The 20,495-nt window shown below is 41.9% G+C and overlaps 1 protein-coding gene across 1 annotated transcript in view; it reads right to left on the bottom strand.

The window, feature by feature from the left end:
- The window catches only part of LOC113421690 (uncharacterized), a 28,931-nt gene extending 13,025 nt beyond the window's left edge, over window positions 1-15,906 (bottom strand). The window contains exons 1-6 of the mRNA XM_087947444.1: window positions 15,388-15,906; window positions 14,062-14,160; window positions 12,826-12,966; window positions 10,291-10,407; window positions 5,886-6,871; window positions 4,720-4,753 (exon numbers count right to left, since the gene is read on the bottom strand). Coding sequence (XP_087803570.1) covers window positions 4,720-4,753; window positions 5,886-6,871; window positions 10,291-10,407; window positions 12,826-12,966; window positions 14,062-14,160 — 1,377 coding nt within the window. The 5' untranslated portion in view covers window positions 15,388-15,906. The remainder of the gene's footprint in view (window positions 1-4,719; window positions 4,754-5,885; window positions 6,872-10,290; window positions 10,408-12,825; window positions 12,967-14,061; window positions 14,161-15,387) is intronic.
- Between the last annotated feature and the right edge of the window lie 4,589 nt (window positions 15,907-20,495).

Raw genomic sequence — 20,495 nt, 5'->3', positions numbered from 1 at the left:
AGAAACAAACATGACTTCTGCTTGTTCGGAAATGAAATAATTACTTCATATATTCAGTGTTTTTAGTTTGTCTTCTTTCAAATTCTTTTTCTTGTATTTTTTTTACAAGAAAGTAAGCTTTAGGAACCAGACTGTCTTATAATGAAACTAATTTAGAATCTTTTGTTTTAATCTGAAAAATGGTGCCTTCATATGTTTTCCAAATCTATCATTTCACAAAAGTTATTTAGAAAAAAGCAATAAGGGAAAGACAGAATTACTGAATTTGATTACTGTAGCACTTTTTGGCTCACTTGGACAAGTATCATTGCAGCTTTAAACAGTCACTAAATGAATGGTTGCAAATTGAGGGCCACCTATATTTATTGTTCAGAGTTTTATTGGCTTTTAATTTCTGCAAGCTGCCCAGAATCATCTCTTGGAGTTTGTAAAGATGGGTGGCAAAAAAAATCTAATAAACAATTTTATTTATGTCTGCCTGCTTGATTGCCATTTTGGAATGAAGTATTAGCTTTATATTTTACTTGATTTGAAAATGATTCAGTAACACATTTCTGCTTTGGTAATATCAGAGTTTTGGTATGTTTCTTTAAAACTCACATATTGTATCACCTGGTGCTCTCTACTCATTAACTAAAGTTTGAAACTATCTTTGCTGACAAATATTAGGGATCCTTTTAAGTATCTCCTGAAATGGCCCCTCTCCCCAAACTATGTGCCCTTTTGTTCTGATTCAGGAGGGATATTTTTCTAACTAAGTATGATTTTAAACTTTTTAAATAATTGTGAAATGCTTTGAACCACTCTCGTGCTTATGATTTTAAACTGTATATATTATACCATATGCTGGCTTTTGAATTTGGACAGTAGGAGTGTTTTTCTTTAAAACACTGTGGGAGACTATATGATAGCCACAAGAAAGAAATTTAAGATACATGAGCATACAACCTATTCTGCTACATGGGATAGCAGGAAATATAGTGGGCAGCATAATTAGCAGAAAAAAATTACAACTACCTTTTTAAGTGTTATTATTCTAAAGAACTGAGAGATTCTTAACATAACACAAAGAGACCATTTATGTGAAAATTGAACAGCCTTCTCTCAATAAGAGTGGGACAGATGCGACATTAGTTTAGTTTACTTTATTGTCACTGCATCTCATACAATGAAATCAAACACCATCTTCAGTGCACATCATGACCCTGACCATGAAAATAAACACAACACACATCCTTCCCCCTTCACACATTGAACCAGAAACCCCTGACACCACGCTAACACTGCACTATACAGCAGAATTCAAAAGAGCTACTGCCCTGGGATAGAAGCTGTTTTTCAGGATATTTGTCCTTGTTTTTATTATTCTGTACTGTCTGCCAGATGGTAATAGTTAAAAAAGGGGGGGTTCCCAGGATGAGATGGATCTTTGAGAATGTTTTGAACTTTCTTAAGGCAGCGGGAGCTATAAAGCTCTTCCAAAGAGGGAAGAGGGCAACCAATGATCTTCTGGGCAATGACATTAACCCTCTGGAGTGCTTTCCTACCTGCCACTGTGCAATTGGCAAACCATACAGAGGTGCAGTATGTTAAAATGCTCTCTATGGTGCAGCGGTAGAAGGTCACCAGCCGTTTTTCATTCTGTTGTTTTTTTCTGATAAGACTCAGGTAGTATAATCTCTGCTGGGCCCTTTTGACCAGGGCTGCAATGTGGGCAGCCCAGGTCAAGTCCTCTTTTAGGGTAACACCCAGAAACTTAAAACTGGCCACTTGCTCCACTCAGTCTCCATTGATAAGCAAGGGCTGGATGTCTGATCTGTTCCTTCTATAGTCCACTATAAGCTCCTTGGTCTTATTGGTGTTGAGGATCAAGTTATTGTCTCCACACCATGAAAGCAACCAGTCCACCTCATCTCTGTAGGCAGACTCATCCCCCCTGGAGATAAGTCCCACCACTGTTTAGCAATAGTATTACTCACGTGAGTGGGAATGCAGTCATGCACATAAAGAGTATAGAGTAAGGGACTCAGCATGCAACCCTGTGGTGTACCAGGGTTAATAAGGGCTGAAGAGGTATGATGACCTAATCTGACCCTCTGTGAGCGGCCAGACAGGAAATCCATAATCCAAAGGCAGATTGAATAATTAAAGCCCAAGGTCCAGAAGTTTAGACACTAGTCTATGCGGAAAAATTGTATTAAATGCAGAACTAAAATCCACAAAAAGCATCCTCACATAGCCCCCCCCTCCCTGCTGCTCTAGATGAGTCAGAGCAGTGTGAAGAGTGATGGCTATAGTGTCCTCTGTAGATCTATTTTTTCTGTATGCAAACTGGTGCTTATCAAATGTATGCGGAAGACCAGAAATGATGTGCTGGCAGACCAATTTCTCAAAGCACTTCATGATGATAGGAGTGAATGCCACTGGTCTGTAATTGTTGAGGTTATTGATAGGAAACTTCTTTGGCAGCAGAACAATGGTGGAAGCCTTCAAAGAGGATGGAATAGTGGACTGGGATAAAGACCGATTGAAGATCCTGATAAAGACTCCAGCCAAGTGATCAGCAGTGTCTTTAAGCACTTGGCCAGAGATACTGTCAGGACCGGCAGCCTTTCTAGGGTCCACGGCCCTCAGAATGCTCCTCACCTCCTGTTCCTCCACAATGAGGTGGGGGCTACAGTTGGCTGGTAGTTGTATTTTATCTGTCTCTGATGTCTCCACTTCAAAGCGAGCAAAGAAATGATTCAGTTCCTCTGCCAATGAAGCATCCCCCTCAGCAGGGATGACAACTGGTCGGTGGATGGTTTATAATTTGTTGAATCCCTCGCCACACCTGCCTCATGTTATTGCTATAAAAATTATCCTCAATCTTCCTCTTATAATCAGTCTTAGCCTTCCGAATACCTTTCTTCAGATTAGCTCTGGCAAAACTGTATCTTGCCCCTTGGTCCTGTCACGCAAGAGGTGCTGGACTTCCTTGGTCACCCAGGGTTTCTGATTGGGATAGATCCTAATATGTTTATCCACAGTGATAGTATCTGTGCAGTGTTTAATATAGCACAGAACAGTTACAGTGTGGTCTTCTATGTCAGGGTGGTAAAAGATGTTCCAATTTGTATTCTCAAAACAATCCTGAAGTTGTTGGAAAGCATCTTCTGGCCAAGATTTCACTGTCTTTATTATAGTCAGAGTCCTTCTCCTAAGAGGGATGTACGCCGGTGCTAAAAGCAGTGACATATGGTCTGATTGTCCCAAATGAGGTAATTGTATAACCTTATAGCCATGTTTGATGTTGGTATATACTTTGTGCAATATGTTTGCTCCTCTAGTAGCACACTTAACATGCTGATAGAATTTAGGGAGCACTTCTTTTAAATCAGCTTGATTAAAGTCCCCCGCTATGATATGCACAGCACCAGGATATTTATTTTGCTGATTACTTACAATGTTATACAAGAATCCCAAAGCTATGGTAGCATTGGCATCAGGTGGGACATAGGCTGCAGTAATCAAAACCATGGTGAATTCCCGTGGAAGATATATGGGTCTACATTTAAGATAATAATTTAAGATAATAATCTATCTCCAGTCTACAACACAGTCCTTTCAGCAATTTCAAAAAGGCTCCTCACCAATTTGCACCATTCAGGTGACCCTGAAGACACAGATAAACTTCCAAGTGCCTCAACAACTCTCTCTGAAAGAATGCAAATGACCAGCTGCCTGAAATATAAATCCTTTCCTCACCAAGTCAGAGCCAAAGAAGCTTCTTGGATGAGAAGTGAAATGTCTTCAAAGAAAAACAAAGCCCAGTTACCTCTTGAAAAATTACCTTTGGGATAACATAATGGTAGCTGGGGGGAATTATGAAAGTTGAAGTCCACACATCTTAAATTTACTGAGGTTAAGAAAGATGGGTTCAAACATATTCACCATTTATAGCCCTACTGAAGGTGCAGGACAGTCTGCTCCATGGCCATAGTGACTTAAGTCTCATGAATTTTGCGGTTTTCAAGCAATATGTTGTATTAATCAGCTGAATTGTTTCCTTCAATAAATTCAGATAAAATAAACTACAGGTAGTCCTTATTTACAACCATTTGTTTAGGGCCATTCAAAGTCACAACAGCACTGAAAAGACCTGACTTATGACTGGTCCTTGCACTAATGACCATTGCAGCATCCCACAATCGCGTGGTCAGAATGTAGATGCTTGGCAGCTGGCAGGTATTTATGATAATCAAAGCAACTCAGGGTCACATGTTTGCCATTTGTGACCTTCCCGATTGGCTTCTGACAAGCAAAGTCAATAGAGGAAGCTCGCTTCACTTAACAATTGTATGATTCACTTAACAGCAAAAATTTGCTTAAATCACAATGGCAAAAATCACAAAAATCGGATGTCGCTCGCTTAACAACCACCTTGCTTAGCAACAGAAATTTTGATCCCAATTGTGGTTGTAAGTATGGCTGCTACTGTACTGTGTGAGCTGGTGCCTGCTGAGACCAACAGTTAATTAAGGACATAAGCGCACCATCGTGCCTACCATCCCTGTCCTATTGTCCCCAATTATTAGTTCCTATTTCTTGTATTTAAACTTACGTTTATTCTTGTTTCTGTTATATTGTAAGCTTTTGACAAAAATAAATAAATAAAATAAAAAATAGTCAAGACTTGCAATGTTCATGACTCGAGGCTTCCCATTTATAGATACTCACCTTATCTGGGAGCAGCGGGGTTTGGGGAAACAGGCTAAATAACACACAATAAGGAGCCTTCTACAACAGGCTTAATTGGCACAATTTATTCAGGTTAGCCTAGTATGCATTTTTTTTCTTAAGATACCACTTTCAATTTTTATCCAAGCAGAACAAGCGTGGCCTTTCAAACAGCCTCCACAATAGAAAATTGGTAAGGCTGTTCTTCGGAGCATCAGAGCTTATCCAAGGTATTGGAGAAAACAAGTGCAATTTTGGGACATTTTGTGTCTTCTGTACAAAGCTAAACATGGGCCCAGATATAAAGTTCCAGGACATGTAAAAATTATATATGCATGCTAACTAAATAAGCTTGCTTCAGTGATCAGATTCCTGCCCAGTGGCTCAGCATAATCTTACTTCGTTCATCTGGAATTTCTGCATGTGTGTAGCTTGTTTTGTTTTGCAATCAAACATCAGCCACTATTAGAAAGCAAATTATTTCCCAGGATCAAGGGACAGTTGTTAAAAAGTCTCAAAGACAAAGTCTCAATGACAAAGACTGTCATTGCAGTGTCCTAGGTTACACCCATTACATCCTTCATTTTTTCAGCTATTCTAGAAGCTCCTGAATAATTGAGGAGGGAGGGAGAGAGAGGAGAGAGGAGAGAGGAGAGAGGAGAGAGGAGAGAGGAGAGAGGAGGAGAGAGAGAGAGAGAGAGAGAGAGAGAGAGAGAGAGAGATACAAATCCAGTCTTTTGTCTATTTATTTACTTTTGGCTGAAGTGGACAAGCCCCAACAGGCCTTTCTACCTGTTCTCACTCTATAGTACTAATTCAGCCATTGTAACTTTCCCTGTCGGAAAAGAAAGCTGAACAGAGAAATCCAACCTTTTACTTACATCGTTGTTCCTCAACCGTGGCAACTTTAAAACCTGTGGACTTCACTTCTTAAAGTTGCCAAGATTGAAAAATAAATTTCATACCACAACCAAGGATAGGAATTTGGAGATGAACTCAAGGGGCCAAAAATTCAAGGTCAACTCCTTGCAAGGGTCAAGACCGTTCAGTGAACGAGGAGCCAGAATTACCCCTTGACCTAATCTATGTCCCAATTTGTTACTGACAGATCAATAATTCTCTTTTCTTATATATTGGGCTTTACATTTGGACCTTATGGAACCAGCTACGTCCAGCAGCTGTTACCACACTCGGTACAACTATAAGGCCCTTCCCCCAGAGCCAGGTTGGGTTTTCGGGGGTTAGACTCCAGGTGAAAACCTTTACCACAGTGGCCGCAGATAAGAAGCCGGTCACTGTCTTCTTCATCAGAGGTATTGCCATTGGTAACACTGGCATCAGCACACAGAGTATCCAGACCAGTCATGTGCGGGATCCCAACACTTCCATCATGGTGGACTTCCATGCTGCCCTCGTCAAAAGTCGGGTCAACCTCACAAAGGAGGTCATGGCTCATGCTGGGGCTGCGAGCACTGGTGTGAGTGCGACGGTGGCGAATGATGTGTGAGCTGAGCCGGAAGCTCTTCCCGCACTCGGTGCACACATAGGGCTTTTCCCCCGTGTGCACCCGCCAGTGGTCCACCAGATTGGAATGGTGGGTGAATCTCTTGCCACACTCAACACAACCATAGGGTTTCTCACCCGTGTGGGTACGTCGGTGATTAGCCAGCGTGGAACTCCCCGAAAAGCGCTTCCCACATTCCTGGCATTGGTACGGCTTCTCTCCAGTGTGAGTCCGCTGATGGCGAGTAAGGCATGAGCTCCCGGTAAATCGCTTACCGCACACACTGCACTGGTAAGGGGTAACTCCTGTGTGGCCGCGCCGATGCAGGTTGTAGTTGGAGCTTTGAGAGAAGGCCTTGCCACACAATTCACAATGATATGGCCGTTCCCCGGTATGGAAACGCCGATGTTGGAGGAGGTTGGAACTAGCTGTGAAGGCCTTGCCACAGTCCCCGCAGACATAGGGGCGCTCCCCAGTGTGCGTCCGCTGGTGCTTGGTGAGCGCCGAGCTCTGGTTGAAGCTGCGGCCGCAGTCATTGCAACGGTATGGCTTCTCTCCCGTGTGGATGATCTGATGCTTGGCCAGGTTCGAGCGGCGGCTAAAACTCTTCCCGCACACGCCACAAGTGTTTGGATGCAAAGAGGAAGACTGCAAGAATGGAGAAGAAAGCGTGAAGAAGGGTTTTGGGAAAAAATGATATGCCTGCCTAAACCTTGTTCTCCTACTTCTGAAATGGGTGCTCAGAAAAATATGGCTTATTTGTGCCCCATCCCTTTCAACAATGGAATTTCTGAAAAATACAATAGCTAACTGTATTTATACAAGCAGGGGCTTCTTCAGAAAGAGGTAAAAAAAAAAAAAAGAATCAAGATGATTTGTGGTTGAATCCACCTACTGGAATACCACCAATCAGCTGTTCCGCTGATCAGCTGTTTCAGGCTGCGGGGATCACTGCCATCCATCAGTGCCATTGCAACCCAGCGCTGCTACCACCTACCGCTGCCTCCCTGCACCCCAATTTTTGACCTCCATGCATCCCATTTTAGGCTTCTGCACGTCCCATTTTCAGTCTCCACACATCCTGTTTTCAGCTTCCGCGCCCCCCATTTTCACCCTCCGTGTGTCTTGTTTTCGGCCCATTCTAGGCAACAGGGATAGGCGGTGGTGGCAATCCCCACTGTCTGGAACCGGCCGAAAAAGGGATGTGCGGAGGCTGAAAATGGGGGCATGTGGAAGCTGAAAATCGGGTGCACAGAGGCGGCAATAGGTGGTAGCACCGATGGGCAGTGACAGCGCCGATGGGTAGTGGCGATCCCCGCAGCCTGGAACAGCTGATCGTCATTATTCCGGGAGGCAGATCCAACCGCCAATCAGCTGCTCATGCTAAATCAGGCTGTGCTGAAGCTGACCAGGCTGTTTGCTGTTTGTTGCAAGGAGACAAATTGCTGGGAGGCAGGGTTTCCCCCCCCTTGTTTTCCTCCCCAAAAGCTAGGTGCATCTTACAGTCTGGAGCGTCTTATAGGCCAAAGTTGTAGTGCCCCGGGATCATGTGATCACCTTTGGCTTTGATAAGCAAAGTCAATGGGGATACTAGATCCACTTAACAACCATGTTACTAACTTAACAACTGCAGTGATTCACTTGACAACTGTGGCAAGGAAGGTCGTAAAATGAGTCACTTAACAACTGTCTAGCTTGTCTAGGGAAATGTTGGGGTCAGTTGTGTTTGTAAGTTGAAGACTACTTGTACGTGCATTCCTGTAGCCACCATCTTGACTTTTGACTAGTGATGGGATGGCCTGGAAAAATCCCAGAAAAATGTGGCAGGGGGACAAGTGTTTTTTCATTTCTTGTTTTTTTCAAATGGCTTTCAAAAAAAATGAAAAGAAAGAAAAAACCCAGAAAAACCTGAGTTTTCCCTAGTTTTCCAGGATTTTTCCAGGTGTTCCCATCTCTACTTTTGACACACACATTCCTTTTTGCCTCAGAATAAGGAAAGATGTCCTGATCCATAAGTTCATTTTGGTTTTGCATTGTGCAATCGAAATTCAAATCTCTTTGGTGAACAGAAGATTTTGGGAAAGGACGATTTTGGGTGCTACTCCAGAAAAAATAATTCTCAAGTGGAGAATTATTATTATTTCTTTCTTGTCACTTTATTTTAATTATCGGCCACCCAACTCCATCCTGAGGACAGAAGCAAGCTTTAGAATTTCTTTTTCAATCAACCCAGGAACTAATATGTGCTAAGTTCTGCTGAACATCCAAGATAAAAAGCTTTGTTCAACTTTTCCTAAGATGTGGGCTTCTCAGACATTCATTTATTATTATTGTGTGGATCAGTAACACCTGAAAGGGGCAGATATAGAAAATTCAAGATGGCAGCTACAACCGTCCAATTGAAGCCCCACCCATTTTCAATGGGCTTTGACTGCACTGCTGCTGCAGCCATCTTAACGTTTTTTACTCCTCCCATAGGGATGCTTTTAGTTGGTATATAAGATGTGGGCGAAACTAGCAGTGGCTAGTGGCTTGTTGGCCAAAACCAACAAGCTCAGGAAAAAAGTATTAAAAAAACCTGAGTGACATCAGCTGAGAATTGTGGAAACAGCAATCTTGATGTTTGTGTGTTTGTTTTCTTCCTTTTTTAAATTAATATTGTCACCTACTCACACATGGAGACTCAAGGCAGCTTACACGGATATAAAACACCATATGAAAGAAAAAATAATAAAAAGAAAAATAATAAAATAACCCCCACCCCGGCAACAAAATACATTCATACTAGCCATTTAATGGACTTATTCCAGCTCTGGATTCCCCAGGCCCACTGACAGAACCACATCTTCAGCTCCTTCTGAAAGAGGATTAGAGTGGGGGGGCCATTCTAATCTCTTGTGGGGGGAATGATGTTCCAGAGAGAGGGAGCCATCACAGAAAAGGCCTTTCTTCTAGGTCCCGCCAGATGTATCTCCTTAGGAGATGGGACCCGCAACATTCCTTGCCTCTCCATTCTAGTGGGTTGGGTAGATGCAACCGGCAAGAGACGGTCCCTTGGATAACCCGGTCCCAAGCCATGAAGGGCTTTAAAGGTGATAACCAGCACCTTGAATTGTACCCGGAAGCAAATCAGAAACCAATGCAGTTCCCCAGGAGAGGTGATATATGTGCACACCAAGGTCTGCACAAAACCATGCAGGCTGTTGCATTCTGCACCAACTGGAGCTTCTGGATGCTCTTCAGGGGCAGCCCCATGTAGAGTGTATTGCAATAGTCAAGATGGGAAGTGACTCGGGCATGAGTGACCGTGAGTAGGGATTGTTGATCCAGGAAAGGGCGTAATTGGCGCACAACCTGCAGTTGCGCAAAGGACCTCCTGGCTATGACTGCCACTTGCTCTTTGAGCAGGAGTCGCAGGTCCAGGACAGCCCCAGATTACAAATCTTAAGAATACTAAGTTTGGAAGTCATGTTTAAGGGGGGCTTTCTCAGTGCTACAGCCCTCTGAAGTGAAACATGCACCTGGCCAAATTCTCTTTCAAAGCCCTGGGGCAAAATATGCTCTGGGCGGCACATATGTGAATCATGATACAGCCAGTCCTGAAAAGTCTGATATGTTTAGTGCTGAAGCATAGCTGCGGAACTACAAGTAGTTTTCGCCTTACATCAGTTCATTTAGCGAGCATCCAAATTTCCAACAGCATTGGGGGAAAAAAAGGACTTTTGACCATTTTTTACATTGATGACCACTGCAGCCTCTCTCCCTGGTCAAGTGATCAAACTTCAGATGCTTGGCAATTGGTTCATATTTATGATGGTTGCAATGTCCTGGGGGTCATGTGATCAGTTTGTGCGACCTTCTGACAAGCACAGTCAACAGGGAAGCCAGATTCACTTAACTAAGTAGTAACCAATTAATTGTTGCTTATTTAACAACTGCAACAATTCTCTTAACAACTGAGCCAAGGAAGGTGGCTAAAAGATCTTTAGTCCAACCCTCTGCTCAAGGCAGGAGTCCTTAAACCAGCCCATATTTTGAAGATCCCACAGTTGTACTTTACTACTCACCGAACCCTCTATTGGGATGGTGACTTTCTGCACCTCAAACTCTTGTACCTTCTGCTCCTCAGATTCCACCTTCATCTCTTTCTGAGTTGAGGAACCTCGTGAAGGTGCAGGACCCAGCTGGTTTGGGCAGAGACAAAACAATCCAAATAATAACAATCCTTAAAGGACTTCCGGTTTGGTCTGCCTCGAAGACGGACCGAAATCCGCGATTGTCCGCGGTTTCGGTTCGTGCTCTCTCGTTGGAGGGCCTCAATCATCCTGATTTGGGGCCGGAGCCACCTTGTAGGAGTGGCGAAGAAGGGGGAGACCACCAGCTGGGTTGAGGGGAGCCACATCTCCCCTCCTTAGCTTGGTAATTACTCTCCTCCGAAGACGACTGCAGCAGTGGCCAATAAAATGGCTACCCCGAAGAGATAAGTCTACTGGGACAAGATTGTGCAGGAGTGGGAAGAAGAGGACGGCATACAAACCAGGAGAATTTGAGCACAAGATACCCTGGATTTAAATTTTTCAAAATTGTTAAGAGAGTGGATTTGAGTGGCGGACAAAGACGTTAAGAAAGGAATACTTGATAGCTTAAGTGGCTTTGAATTCTAAAAGGAAGAAGCCGGAAGAAGAAGCTTACCTTTGAATTAGTTAAATATATAACCTTGACACTAAATAGGCAATTAAAGCTGGATTGGACTGTGTCAAGGTGGAAAATAAAATTAAAAATTGAATTTATTGAATCTATTTGGATCTATTGACTTTGGAACTCTAAAAGCCTGAATGAGAGAGAAAAAGCTGGGAAAAAGAATTGATTCTGAACATGTGGTAAAGGGAATTGTTTACTTTCATCCCTTCCTATCTTAAAGCTTGGAACTGCTAAAGACCTATTTGATACAAAGTAACCCAAATTAGGATACTACAAAATAGAGACCTTGTAAAGTGAAAGTGGAACATTAAAACAAAGGAAAAATCATGGGATTGTTTGGTGTCTCTGGCATAAACTTTAATTTATGGACACTGAAATGTGGAATCAACCTGGAAATCTTCTGGAGAGGAACTAATAAGAGTTAAACATTGAAAAAACTTTATGGATATTGTTTAAAGATGGCAGGAATGCTTTTGGAACTAAAATTGGAACTTAGAAATATGAAAGACATGCTACAAGAAGAAGGCAAATTGCTTGGTTTTGCCCTACAATATTTAGAAATGGTGATTTCAGAATATGAAAGACAACAAGAAGGGCTAGAAGAAGAGGAGCCAATCAAAAAAGTGGCCATCTTTAATGAGCATCTGAAACAACGAAAACTTAAGCGAAGGGAGAAAAGAAGGGGAATTAAAAATAAGTTTGAAATTGAAAACCAAACAAAGTGAAAGGAAACAGCGGGAAAGGGAATTGCAGAAGGGAGTGCTGAAAAAGGAGGGGGATAAAAATCGGGGTAATAAAAAGAGGGAAAGAATGAAGCAGGACCATGAAATAAAGAAATATGGCAAGCAAATAAGAATGAAAAGGAATTGTTTATTTAAAAGGCATGGAAATAATGGTTAATTGAGATTTAAAGAAGGGGATTCTACAAGTTGATAAGGTGTAGCTTAAATAAGTTAAAAATAATAAACTATCTAGAAAATAGTGGAATGTAGATTATTAAAATGGGAGATGGGAACTGATACTGTTCTGTTATTGTAATGATTGTTTGCTCCTTTCTTTTTTGTATGGAATTAAAAGAGATAATTAGAATAAGGATATTAATGTTTAATGAATTTATAAGTTATAGTTAAAATGGAGTACGAGTATTGTTGGTAGGAGAATAATATTAGTTCTTATGATGAAGTGAAGAGATTATGTTGTTTTTTCTTTCTTTTTAAATCAAATATACTTTTTATGTAACCAAAAGGGAAACTTGCAGATTCAGATTTCAAAAAGATATATACAATGTACTAACTACTAGAAAATTATTATGGATTTTTTCTTTTTTTCAGTGTTAATTCAAAATTAAAATTATGGGAATTTTAGGGGGGAACTAATTATATGGTATGTTAACCACAGGGGTGCCACCTCAAAATGGCAATAATAGGGGTGTTTTATTTTCTTTCTTTTTCTATATTTGAAAAGTTTGAATTGAGACTGAATCTTTAGAATGATGAATTAAGTATATGCGAGGAAACTGCAAACCTGACAGAAGATAATATAAAATATGAATATGAAGATATTTAAAGAGGCATTAAGAATTTAAGGAAATAGATTAAGTAATGAACTGAGAAAATTTATAAAATAAGCTGGAAGAAACTAGATGATTAAAATTAAAGAAAATATATAAAGTAAGGTTAAGGTATGTTATTAAATGTGAAGAGTAGGAAATGAAAGTCAAGTTTGTATGGAAATGTGTTGACTTGGAATCATGCTATTCACTGAAAAAAGATGTTTTTAATATGTGAAAATTGAATAAAACTCTTTTAAAAAATCCTTAAAGAACTTCTTTCCTTACAAGTCGGTTCTTCCACCCATCCAATTAAATCTTCAGTGTTTCTATTTTCCTTATCTCCACTCACCGGTTTTCCACCTGCAGAAAGTTCCATCTCAAATTCCAGATCCTTCTTCTCCTTTTTTTCAGTCTTTACTCTAAGAAATCGCTTTTCTTCATTACCATGAACTCTGGCAGACAATCTATCCCGGAAGGAGGAAGAATCTAGCTGGAAAACCCAAAGGAGCAAAAACAAGAGATTCAGCATTTACCTTAGTGTTGTGGTTAGCCGGCAGCAGGTGCAGATGGCTGAGGAGAGCGATGACTGATGAGGGGCCAGGATCATCAGGGAGTGGACTGCTGCCTTCAGAGACTGTGGGGGCTGGCAGCAGTGACGAGGAGGTTCCTGCGGAGCTTGTGCCAAGTGCACGTGCACGAAGGATTACTCGGAGGAAAGAACAATTACAGCAGCACAGGCGACTCAGGAGTAAGGCTGCAAGGTAATGGCCCCTCCCTCAAGAGGATAAAAGCTAGGTTTGGAAAAGTGTTCTTTATAGACAGCAAAGAAGCTCTAAAACTCAACTGGTGGACATCTTAGTTCGTGTTTGGAGAATTTTGTAAATTAGTTCTTATCTCTGGGTTTTTGGCAGCATTGAGGAACACCTTGGCAAGGCTCTTTCTTGTCGGAGCTAATTAGTGGAAAGCAGCCTTCAGAACAGAATTCGTTATTAAACCTTAAAAGGTGGGGGCTGCTGCCTTTGTCTGTGTTTGTTCTTTGGGAACCTGGTTGGGTTAAAACACTTAGGTTCAGTTTGTTCCCAAACAAAGAGATATACATCTTACAACCAATCTTAAAAGTTAATGTCAACAATATATTTTAGCTTGCAAGTTCCCCACGTAAACAGCAACAGGATTTTTACACAGTGAGGTGTAATAACTTCACTAGGTTGCAAATTACTATAACTAAGTGTCCACAAGGAATCTTCTCAAGTGGAACACCACAACATGAATGCTAAGTACTCAGCAAGTCAAGCCTATGTATTTCAGATTTAAATAAATGTTCCCATTATATTTCACAGGGAAGGCCATTTGAAATAACGAATGAGTTTCATATCACAACTTCTAAAAGCCTGATTTTGTTTCTTTCCTGCATTCGTTTTGTCAAATCTGTGTGGTATCCAGTGATGCATAAGCTATTTGTCCCCCTAAACCTAACCATGCTTTTAGTAATTACGTTACAGCCAAGAAAAATGTGACTGTTTCAGATCCAGCCTGTTCCTGCAAACTTCAGGGAAAAAACACATGAAATGTTGGCGTTATACACCTTGATATCTCGAATCTTTTCCACTCCCTTTTTCAGTCTAGCATTCAGTCCCAAGGATTCCCAGGACCGGCCCTCACCTTCCGCTAGTGGTCCATCCATCTGAAAATACAGAAGGGAGGAAATGGAATCCATTAAAAAATTAGACATAGTTCTAAATTAGATATCAAAATATTCTAAGAACTTCCTATATGCTACTCTGGTCTTCCTTATACAAGTAGTTGGAATAGAAAGAAATATAAGATGTTTGGCATTTTTAAACCACTGGGTGTATGTGGGGAGATGATCACACTTTGTGATTATTTATCTTGTTCCCATCTTCATCCATTGTAGGAGCTTCTAAAACAGACATTCCCTTGAATTAAGTTTTTTCTGTACCCTCCTTGTCCTCATCCATCGTGAATGCTCAGGCAAAAGTAAATGGCTTTTGGAGAGAAACCAGATTAAAAGAAATCTCCCTCTTTAATATAGCTCCTGAGAAGCAAGTAACCTGTCAACTGCCTGCCATCAGGTCCCGCAACAGCCCCATGAAGTCAGTGAGGTAGTAATAAAGACGGGATACAAATCAAATCCATAAATAAACAGATGGCATTTGGACTGTAGCACTCAAAGCTCTCGCCAAAATTGGCTTCATCCTTGAAGAAAGTCCAGACTTCTATTAAGTCCTTAGCATAACCCTGGTTTCCAGGAGGACTTAAAGACAACATGGTATCTCTGTGGAGGATACAAAGTAAGATCCCAAGACTTAATCCTGTCTGGACTGTGATCCCCAGAAAATAAAGGGAGTTTACCTGTACATGTAATCCTTGACTTACAACAGTTCATTTAGTGACCATTCAAAGTTATAACAGCACTGAAAAAAATGATTTATGGCTTTTTCACACTTACGACCATTGCAGCATCCCCATGATCATGTGATTTACATTTGTATGCTTGACAACTGGTTCATATTTATGATGGCTGCTTGATAACTGATTCATATTTATGACGGTTGCAGTGTCCCAGGGTCATGCAATCCCCTTTTGCAACCTTCTGACAAGAAAAGTCAATGGGGAAGCCAGGTTCACTTAAAAAAACATGTTAATAACTTAACAACTGCAGTGTTTCATTTAAGAAATGTGGCAAGAAAAGCTCACTTTGCAACATAAACGTTGGGCTCAATTGTGATCATAACTCGAGGATTAGCTGTATTTTTAAAAAAAAAGGGGGGGGAGAATCAAAGTCATGAAGGAAGGCTTCTTCCCAGAGGCTCGAAGATTGGCAGGTTGAAACCAGGACCCGCTGCACCCCATCCCCATCCCTTGGCTGCCTGTTTCCCCGGACACTCACCTGAGGGTTCAGCCTTCATTCCACAGCTGGGGCGAGGTGGGGGTGGGTGGGGGTGGCGGACGATCTACAGCAACAGCTGACTTCTCCAGCCCACGTGCGCGGTTTTCCTTTCCACGCGATCTTTCTGCGCTCAGCACCCGGAGAGGAGGGGAGGCTGTGACCCGGAGGGTGGGTGGGCTGAAGCCGGTGGGCCCGAGAGGGGGAGAGATCGGGACCACTCGGGGGAAGGACGTTGAGCGAGAGGATGGGATCGCTTCCTCCGGGGATCCGGCTTGCCAGCCTGCTCACCCGGGCCTCTGGCGGGGAGGAAAGGAAAGGAGGGGATCTTCGTAGATGCTGGGGAAGAGGGAGGGAGAAGAGCCCGGCAAAGAAGATCAGAAGGATCCCTCGCTGCGGCCCTCCCCCGCAGCCGCCCCAAAGCCTGAGAGCGATCCGCTCTCGGGGCGCTTTTACGGCCGTCCTCCCGAAGTAGCGACCCTGCCTCGAGGAGCGAGGTGTGCGTGAAAGACTCCGAAGGGGACGGGAGGAATGCTGGGCGAAGAAGAAGGGGGGAAATGACAGAAGGCGGGCTCTTCGCGCTGATTGGCTAACGTGGCCGGCCCCCCCTCCTCCTTGTTTGTAATTGGCAGAGAAAGAGAGAGAGAGAGAGAGAGAGAGAGAGAGCGGCTGCGGACAGAGAACGGCAACCGCTGGAGAGGCGCCGTCCCGAGCACTGGGTTGGGCACCCGAGTTCTGGTCCTGCCCACTCTCTCTCCCCTTCATACACTAAGCCCACCTAGAACCGGGATCGCGCCCGCTCATTGGCTGGGACCTCCCCGTCGCTTTAACGGAGCGCGCGACTGGAAAGAAGTGGGGGGGGGGGACTTTCCAGCTGGCGGAGCCGGTGTTGGATCGGCGTCCTATTTAGAATTGGGGATAGAGTAGGATAGGATAGGATAGAAAATATGGAAAGGAAAGGAAAGGAAAGGAAAGGAACGGAACGGAACGGAACGGAACAGAACAGAACAGAATAGAATAGAATAGAATAAGAAATGAATAGAATATAGAACAGAACAGAATAGCATAGAATTCTTTATTGGCCAAGTGTGTTTGGACACACAAGGAATTTTTTTTGGTGCATATGCATACAAACATACAAACAACAAAGTGATAAATCATGATTATGATAATCATAAATCATAAGATAAATGATAAGGAAGGTCTAGAAAGAAGCAAGGGATTAGCATGGAGAAAGGCTGTCCTGGAAATTCCCTGTACGAAGCAGGGCTAGAGTCTGATTCCCACGGTTTCCATTTGGATTCATGCCTCTAGTACTGTACAGCGTTTCTCAAGCTTGGCAGCTTTCAGACATGTAGGTTTCAACTCCCAGGAAGCTGATTGGGGGATTCTAGGAGTCTTATGGTTGCCTTCAGTTTGAAAAACACTTGCTCTTGGGGCGATCAATGCAATGGTTGTAAGTGCGAAAACCAATCATAAAGCAGTTGTTTTTGTGCCATTGTAATTTTGAACAGTCACTACATGAATAATTTTAAGTTGAGGAGTACCTGTATCAGGAATGGTTTCAAACAATTCACAAAGTCATCCCGATTGTGTTTTCCCACAATATGTTAAATTGAAATGTTCTGCTGGCTCAGTGTTCCTCAAATTTGACCACTTTTAAGATGCATGGACTTCAACTCCCAGAATCCCCCATTCCATACATCTTAAATTGCCATATTTGAGAAACAAGTGTGCTGGTTTACTGCAGATTGATTCTATGTCAGCACAATTTGGACAAATTACTAAGGACTTGTAGCTTCAGTGTCCATCACTCTTGTTGTGCCCCCAGGAAGCAAATATAAAACTTTGGGTTGTGATATATGTCTTTCTACACTCACCTTACTCGGCGGGGCGGGTGGAGGGAAAGGCCCATGGACTCAATTACAGGTGCAATGCTTGCAATGTTGGAAAACCCAGTCTACTGATGTGATGAATAAGGAAAGGCATCACTTTATGTTGGTGGTCAACCAATCAACATCACCTTATATCCCTATCTTGAAAAATTAGCTTGCAGCTAAATTACAGCATCCCATAACTTCAATAAACAAAGAAAAGCAACTTTGCCTCTCTGAAACTGGTATATTTTCAGGTCAGTCGAAATGTGTTCTCAATGCATGGTAAAAAATGTTAAGATGGCCATGGCAATGTGATCAGACAAGACTCCAGGACATTAACCAGACTCTGCAGATGGCCCTTCTGTCCAAATGTATCCTCTGTTTCAAAAGGACAAGGAATATGACAAGTTTATGCATGTTGCCATTGATTGAAAGCTTTGGGCTGTCCTCTCATTTTTGTTCTCTTATAACTGGGATTTTTTCCTTCAGGCAACTGGCACTTAAACAAAAGGATTTCCATATTAAATTAATCTTAATAGAGATTGAAGATAGGCAGCCTGCTTCAGCACTGTGTCTTTTATATTGATGGATTACAACTCCTATTGAAATCCTATCATTTATTTTTAAGAAGTGGTGCTTTTTATTTTTTTAAAAAAACTTTCTTGCCCATTTTTTTTCAACATTATTTGAAGAAAGGGAAGAGATACAATCATTTTCTTTCCTGGCAGAGGTTTTTGTGTGTCTTTAGAAGGGAGTTGGGTGAGTGGTAGAATTTGCCAATTTTCTTTGTCACAAGATCAAAGTGAGATGTAAAGCTATGATGGTGCAGTGTACTGTAGGCTAACTCACTGCTCACTCCAGGAGTTCAATTCTGAGCAGTCAAGGCTAACTCATCTGACCAAGGTTGGTAAAATGAGGACCCAGATTGTTGGAGGTGACTCTATAAATCGGTTAGAGGGGGCTGTGTAGCAGTGTATAAGTTTAAGTGCTACTGCTAAAACTGCCACTGCAGTGTCATCCTGTCAGTATAATGGGTGAAGGTTTTGACAGAGAGGGCAGCAGATGGGCAATTCTGAGGTGAGAAAGGAGGGCAGGGGATAAGGACCCTTCTGAAACAATGTGATTTGTGTAAATGCCACAATTCATGTCCTTGCAATTTGGCTTATGCTTCATTATGTCCTCCAAAGTGTGTAACTATTTTGATGTCACTGCCAAATGCTGTGGATACCACTAACCTCCTCCAATTTTTCTCCACTGTAACAACTCTACTAGAAAGAGCAAGAAAGAGAGGCCCAAGTCAAGCAGGTAAATTTAAACCTGGTTCTCCAGAAACTCAATTCCATAACCCAGTGTTTTTCAACCTTGGCCACATATGGAGTTCAACTCGCAGAATTTCCCAGCCAACAACCAAGTCTTACATTCCAGGAACCTCACATCCCAGGGCAAAGTGTCACTGAGAAACATGTAGTATCTTCCTGAGATTTTGGAGCGTTACCCTGAACCAGCAATGAAGTTCTTTATTTCCTATCCTGAAAACTGAAAACAAGGATCAGTCTACAGAATCTACTATAGACAGTATTTAGGAAAATAAACTATACTTCCTTAGTTGCAAGAATGATTTGGAAGAGTTTCTCTTACATTTCCCATTTTCCCTGCTTTTCAGACCCAATACCAAATCCAGCTGTGGGACAGTGCATTGGGTAAATGAGCATGAGAAAAAGTTAGTTTCCTACCAAATACTGTAGCTTTCTTGTCTTGGGGGTGGTTTTGAGTTGGTCAGAGCAGTGTTTCTCAACCATAGCAATTTTAAGAAGTGCAAACTTCAACTCTCAGAATCTCAGAGAGGAAAAAACTGCAAGCAGAAAATTCATTGGGGTGGTGGCAGTTATTTAGAAGGAGTTGAAATTACTGGTAATCCTCAACTTCATTTACTGACTGTTCAAAGTTGCAACACTACTGGAAAAAGTGACCTATGAGTATTTTGTCAGTTACAACTATTGCAGCATCTCCATTGTCACATGATCAAAATTCAGATACTTAGCAACTGGTATGTATTTATAACGATTGCCAGTCATGTGATCACCTTTTGCGACCTTCTGACAAAGTCAGCGGGAATTGGAAGCCAGATTCACTTAATAATCGTGAATGATTATTAGCAAGGGCAAAATTCACTTATCAACTGTCTTGCTTAGCAACATAAATTTTGCTCTCAATTATAAGTCAAGAACTACCTGTACAGAAACTTATATTCAAGTACACCTACCACCTACTGTACAAAGAACTGAACTGAATTCTTTATTGGCCAAGTGTGATTGAATACACAAAGAATTTGTCTTGGTGCAAATGCTCTGTGTATATAAAAGATAAATTCGTCAAGAATCATAAGGTACAATACTTAATAATAGTCAAAGGGTACAATAAAGCAATCAACTCGTACTAGGTGTCAGGTGGTGCTCCATTCAAAATCCAAGAAAGAAATACTTAGACTCTTTAGATTAAAGATATTTTTTAATGAAAATGAAGTGGTAGCAACCATAGAAGTCTGAATCTGAGGAATTAGGTGCGTAAATCACATATACAAAGTGATGGAAACGTTCCCACCCCCAATAGTTCAAATGATTCTTCCAATTAAAAGTTGTGAATATGATCATGTGGACATCTTCAGGTGGTGATGAGGCCTCTGTCCGTTGACCTTGGCATATTTTGATAAAGGGTTGCAGCTGCGCAGAGAAAAAGAAAGCTAAGCGAGAAATAGAAACCTAAACAGAAATGTATACTCCCCCCTCCTCATTATATACACACTAGAATGTAACACCTCCAGCTCGCTTCCCAGACTTTACCCCCTCCTCCCCCTCCCTTACTTATGGCAGCCGAAAGATGCAAAACAATAGTAGAAGATCTTGATGGCTGACACTAGGAAACAGTCAATAAAAACCGTAAGGATACAAGCAACAAAGTTACAGTCATAGAAGCAGCATGTTTAATTGGAAGGGATCTCAATGGTCATCTAGTCCATCCCTGTTCAGCAGTGGACCCACAAAGTTCATGCCTGATAGTCATCCAGCCCTCTTGTGCAAACCTCCTGCTAGAGGGAGTCCGTCCAATCAGTCCATTTATCTCTGTTTTTCTCAGAAGGAGCAAATCTCGATGCAGTATTGAAGAGAATATGAGCCAGATATACATTTTTATTCTTTATTTATAATTGTATATGATTAAGATCCAACTCTCCCTACA

This window comes from Notechis scutatus, chromosome Z, assembly GCF_049901735.1.
Source record: "Notechis scutatus isolate UNSWTSFEM ecotype Mainland chromosome Z, rNotScu1.2, whole genome shotgun sequence".
Lineage (NCBI taxonomy): Eukaryota > Metazoa > Chordata > Lepidosauria > Squamata > Elapidae > Notechis > Notechis scutatus.
This window is presented reverse-complemented; position numbering and strand designations above follow the sequence as displayed.